A 6,000-nucleotide genomic window follows, 5' to 3' on the forward strand; every position below is an offset into this window, starting at 1 on the left:
TGTAGCTTGACCCCGTTTCTCAGGGCTTATCTTCACTACTCTCACGGCGGGATTTAATACAGTTCCCGCAGCGTTGCTACGCAGAGATACCGCTCTCGAAAGGGAACGTCTCCGGTTACTATCGTAACCTCGGTTCCCTGAGAGGCGGGAACAAGATATTGCGTTAGCCGCCGTGTCCGCTGTTTAAACCGCTGTGCAAGCGTTCAGTTGTGATTGTGAACCAATTGTTGCCTCCGTGCATTTTATACTGCCCGCGAGCCTGTCATTATTTGCATACTTCGGGACAATTGGCCAGCTGTTCCGAGCTGGCGTTAGCCCATAAGATTTCAACAAAAGTGGAGAAGGGAGGAGTTCCCGCAGCGTTGCTACGCAATGTCTTTCCCACCTCTCAGGGAACCAAGGTTACGACAGTAACCGGAGACGTTTCCCAGTGCAGTTTATGATAGTCACAATGGCACTGATTCAGTTCTGTGGTAATCTCTGAGCTTGCACTTCAGTTGCGATAAGCATCCATTTCTGTCAGTGAGTCATTTACTTATTTTACTGATCAGTTCCTCTTTGTTGATTCAGCTTGTCATTGGTTATATCCTGTCATTTTTTTGAGGCGGTTCCCCTTGATGAATACATTTGTGGTTTTTGTGATCGATGGTGTGCCAACTGGCGACTGAACATTTTGCATTTTTTGTTGCCTGTTCATTGCTCAGTCATTGTTCTTTGTTTCCTTATATTCAAACATGTTAACAGAACAATTATTTAAAGTGAAATTTGTGAATTTTTTTTCTGTGTGTTATCCTTATATATATCGTTATAGTTACCAAAGCCATCTTTTAGCAGAATCATGCATTTAATAATTTTATAGTATTTCTTCTCTGGAAAAAATAGACCAAAAAATAATGACGACTCATCATGCACTACACAGATCTATGTCCAATCAAATCCTCCCTATATTGAGAATGTCCATCCCCCTAATACGACCTGCGACCAACAAACATACAATCACAGTAATTTTATTTTGATGGTCCCTTTTGAACATTCTGTTGATTATAAGTAAATTTGCAACTGCATGTAAACTAACTCTCATTAGAGTATTAGTAGACCGTCTGCTTAATATCTGCTAACACTTTATTGTGTTGGTCCTCCAACAGACATTCTACTGACTTTAAGTAACTTTGCAACTATATGTCGTTATTTTAACCCTACCAGTCTACTAACTCTACTGACACTCTAATGAGAGTTAGTAGACATGTAGGTGCAATGTTACTTATAGTCAACATAATGTGTTAAAGTGACCATCAAAATAAACTGAAACCCAAATCAGAATTCATGGCTGTGATGTAAAGCCTATTTGATATATAGATTTTAAATACATTTTATAGGTTAATTTTTTTTTATATCACTTATAATTAACAAAACTAATACTTGCATTTATTAAAAAGATATTAACAAAAAAATTACAAATCATAGTGTGAACATTAGGTAAGAAAGCAAGACCAAAATAAAGCATAATTTATTTTATTGCATAACCTGCCAGTTGTATAAATATATTAAGACCTACACACAAATAGCTGCCACAAATCATCAGCTTATTAAAAAAAATAAACACAATAAACCAACGATTGTTCTGGTGATAAAACAGGTAGCATAACGATTAGTGGCTGTACAATTAACTGTTAGTATACAAATCTAAGTTCAGGGCTCAAGTATTTAGGTAAAATAGGTGTCTTCCAATTCACCCCTACAAAACAAAGTATAGGTTTAAAATGGTTCATCCAGAGGTCAGTGTGATTCCTGGCCATCAGTCCTTGGTGGCATCAGCATAGAGCAGGAATCCAGAGAACGTGCTGTCATCCTCGCTACTGGAATAAACACCGTTCCAGTCCCGCAGAGTCTCCAGCCATACCTGGTCTCCAGATGATAGGCGAAGCACTGCCATGTTGGAGGCCTGGTCAATGTCCTGGCCATAAAGGGAGTCACGAGTTCGCAGTTTCCGAATGCCATTCACCACCAGGGCTGCGCGCAGGGGGCGATTACGCACTGTTATGTAGTAGGAAAAGACGTAAACTCCCCCATGAGTGCAGTTGAACTTACTGCCGTGGGGGTCCCAGTGGCCCTCCTCATTGTAAATGACTTTGTCAAACTTGATAGGCAGGCCAGGTGGCGGGAATGATCGGCTGGGAAAAAGACCAACGCTAAAGGCTGACCGCTTCTGAACGGCAGGTTCGCCTGGAAGTCCTTTGAATCCCCTAACACCTCGTGCTCCCTTTAGGCCTCGGGTGCCTTTCATCCCTGGCATCCCCCTCTGCCCTGGTGGTCCATGAGGTCCTGGAGGACCAGGCTCTCCCTGCTTACCTGGGGGTCCTGGGTCTCCCTTCAGCCCCTTAGCTGCAGGAAGCCCTTCTGAGCCATTCAGACCTGGCACACCCATGTCTCCTTTTGGCCCTTGAGGCCCTGGCTCCCCCATACTGCCTTTCTGCCCTCTCTCTCCAAATGGACAGTCTCCTTTGTCACCTTTCTCCCCCTTGATGCCATCTGGTCCTGGGAGGCCAGTCAGTCCTTGTATGCCAGACTCACCCACTTCTCCCTTTGTTCCATTCCAGCCGGGCTCTCCCCTGTCTCCTGGGTCTCCTTTCAGCCCGGGTAAACCGGTATCTCCTTTGTCTCCTTTGAGGCCCATTTCACCTGCACACATTAACATATTCTACAATTCGAAATTTAAGGCCAATTCTTAACTGTTCTAAAAGGCTACCGGTGAACACATTTTAATTTTTCCAGATCTTAAAATATTTAGAGAATATAGTATCGCTCAGTTTCAGTGTGCCAGGTAAGAAATTACACATTGTAATTAAAAAGAATGATCATCATCGCCCTTATCATGGATTCACCATAACAGAGTTGAAATATTGAGCTTGTTGAGCTATATAGTAGTAGTAGTAGTAGTAGTAGTTATGGCACAGTTTCCTGAGAACAGTTCAAAAATCAACATAGCAAGCATGTCATAAAGTGCATCAAAGACTGGGTTAGAGCTTTTGTCACAAATGAATGTACCTTTCTCTCCTTGTTTCCCAGTAACACCGGGAATCCCAGGCAGCCCACTCACTCCAGGATCACCTTTCTCTCCTGAAGGAGGAAAGGACATCTGTCTACAAATGTTTTGCACAGCTACTCTTTACTGACACAGTGATTTTGAATAGATTTCAATCCTTAAGAATACACAAAGGCTCACAAGCAAACAAAAACCCTGAACACTGGTGTGTTTATTAACTTCAGTGGTTACTGCAGCTTGCTCAGGCTAGAAAGAGAGAAGAATGAGAGAGAGAGGCTCTAGGCACACAATTTTGCAGACAACCTTTTGTGCAATCTCAGGGAACTAGCATTGCCTGTTTCAAGACAAATTGTAGGTTTTGCCAACTTGTGTGAGCATGCAGGACTACATGATTGAGATTGCAATTGTTTTTTCTAATATGGACATAGGAGAAGCCTTAAAAATACACACAAACTCCCATGTAATTCTCCTTAACTAAGGTCAAGGTCTTCTCAGATGTTTGTCCTCGCAAAACAAAGATATTTGTATACACATTCAACAGATAATTTCCCTAATCCTTTGTTTATAACTTTGGATAGACTAAATGTAGAAGATGTGAAAAAAGAATGATGGTCCTTGTTTAAACAGTATTTGCCTAAATTCATTTTGATTCTTTGGATTCTTAAATGTAAAACTTACGATTATAACATCTAATATCTTTGATACAACAGTTATCAAGCAACATTCGAAGAGTGCTGAAATAGTCAACTATTCTGGGAATTTTCACTGTTTGTAACTTTGTATTACTCTTCTTGTTTGTGTTGGTGCGTTCTAGTCAGACAGTCCATGTGTGTATTTGTGGTGGGATTTTTCAGGTTAGATCGTTACCAAAGACTTTAGAATTACACTTAAAGGAACTTTGTTGTTACACAAGTAGTAGGTCATTGAATCAGTCCCTCAACCGTTTAGTTCAAAAACAGTCTGCATCCAAATACGCCTACAGCCCTACTATATAAAAGGAGAAAAACAGTGTGTGTAATTAGTACGTCCAAATTTGTAGTTTTCATACAACAGTACCCATGTGTAAAGTACCCAGATGACTTACTACTGCTGATATTCCAAAATTCACATCCACATTGTCACATGACATTCGGATTTCCTTCATAATATATAGAACCTAAATTTTATTGGTCGCAAAGTTCATTCCTTGTAAAATGTATGAGATTGTTGTGATTTCATACGCAGTCATTCATTAATTTAGAAAAAAACTAATGTATTATGAGTGAGTAATTATTAGTTATGTTTCCATCTAAAGTTGTGAATTCAACTTGGAATATCACATAAAACATTTGCAAATAAATCATCATTTCCATCCAGTGAGTCAGCAAGAACAAAATTGTCACTTCCTTATAAACTGCCACTAAATATCACAAAGGAAAATGGAAGTTGCTGCAATAGGAGAACCCACTTATACTGATTTTCATATAATAAATGACTTGCCCCTTTGATTGTGCATATGAAACGCAATAAACATGGTCATGATATCTTGCTTTCGGAGGCGGATGCCTGCTGTTCGGGAATGCAGACGTTGTGTAAGTCAGTTCTGGGAGGTAATTATACCAAACCACTTTGGAACCATGACAGATTTTGCTCAGGCATTTCAGAATGACCAAAACAGCGTTTCAGATTCTGTGCAACGAGATCGGTCCCCTGTTTGATCCAGGTATGCTGTCCCATCGCAAAGTCACATGTCTTTTTTGATGCGTACGAAATAATTTATTCAGTACGTGTTTCCATTGCAGTTTATGCTCAGGTTTTCAATTGGACGACTAAATGGAGTGCTTTTTTTTTGTATATGCATTGTCGCATTTCCATCCAGCATTTTTTTATGTAATATCACAAAATGTGCATAAAAATAGGTGAAAGGAAACATAGCTACTGAATGATTCACTCAACCAAATTCGTTCAAGCTCAATGGTTCATTAAGGAACTACTGTTTGTTGCTCGGAGACGCAACAGTTGATTTTGCTTTGGCTTTGTTATGGAATGATTTTCTTCAGCAGAGCAAAAAACGACAAAGTACCAATATTACGTCTTGTTTACTGAACTCTTTTGATCATCCCTTGCTCATGCTTAAGTTGAACACAAGCACATGAGTTTAACACACTGACCATTCTCTCCATGTGACCCTGGAGCACCAGTGAGTCCATCTTGACCTGGAGGTCCAGAAGGTCCCATCTCCCCCTTTTCCCCTGTAATGCCTTACAAGATTACAAATAAAGTGTGTTTAGTTTAATTTAACATTTGATACAGATAGCTACCAATTAATAACTAGGAAATTACCACTCGTCTTCTTACCCGCCAGTCCCTTTTCTCCTACCGGTCCTGGAGGACCTCTCTCTGGTGGACAACACTCACAGAAGTTGAAAAAGCACTCGTTATAGTCCAATGTGTAGTTCCCAGGGCCCGCCCCAGGAGGAACCATGGCCTCCGTGTGGTAGTCAGCAGAATAAGCATCACTGGAGTAAGTGGTGCTGTCGGTGGGGGAAATAGAGTACGCATCCATCATGGAGTGTGTGACTTCCTCTGTGACGCCGATAGCGGTGGGGCTCACAGTGGTAGTGATCGAATGGGACCCCAAGCGGGCGGGCAGCTGTGGAGGACCTACTTCATCTCGAGGCGGAGGCTTCTTAGTGGGTTTCAGTCGCGGCCACTGTGTGGTCTTGGATAGTGATGCTTGAATCCCTGTCGTTACCTCCAGCAAGGCCATCAGCAGGATGACAGGGTGGAGAAGATTGGGCATTGTACCAATAGCTGCACACAAACAGCAGTGGGTACAGAAGTGGACACTAAATGGACGTTGATAAACTAGGTCTTTACATTTTCTGAAGAAAAATATTGTGCTAATACTTACCTAGTCGTCGAACTTCAGTGCCGCTTCTCCGTTCCCTTCTCTAAGAGAAATCTGCATCCAGATC

At 41.4% G+C, this 6,000-nt stretch overlaps 1 protein-coding gene across 2 annotated transcripts; it reads right to left on the bottom strand.

The window, feature by feature from the left end:
* Nucleotides 1-1,496: 1,496 nt before the first annotated feature.
* Nucleotides 1,497-6,000, bottom strand: otol1a (otolin 1a). Of its 2 annotated transcripts, none has more exons than XM_077220722.1 (5): nucleotides 5,937-6,000; nucleotides 5,381-5,836; nucleotides 5,194-5,283; nucleotides 3,046-3,117; nucleotides 1,497-2,679 (listed from the first exon to the last, which is right to left on the bottom strand). In XM_077220722.1, the coding sequence occupies exons 2-5, from the start codon at nucleotides 5,823-5,825 to the stop codon at nucleotides 1,796-1,798; spliced, it is 1,491 nt and encodes a 496-aa protein (XP_077076837.1). In that variant the 5' UTR covers nucleotides 5,826-5,836; nucleotides 5,937-6,000; the 3' UTR covers nucleotides 1,497-1,795. The 2 variants fall into 2 exon arrangements, with proteins under 2 accessions (XP_077076837.1, XP_077077358.1); XM_077221243.1 differs by having other exon boundaries at nucleotides 5,381-5,871; nucleotides 5,937-5,978.

Source organism: Siphateles boraxobius, unplaced genomic scaffold, assembly GCF_051911475.1.
Source record: "Siphateles boraxobius isolate OS27281-9 unplaced genomic scaffold, OSU_SipBor_1 1, whole genome shotgun sequence".
NCBI classification, from domain to species: Eukaryota; Metazoa; Chordata; class Actinopteri; order Cypriniformes; family Leuciscidae; genus Siphateles; species Siphateles boraxobius.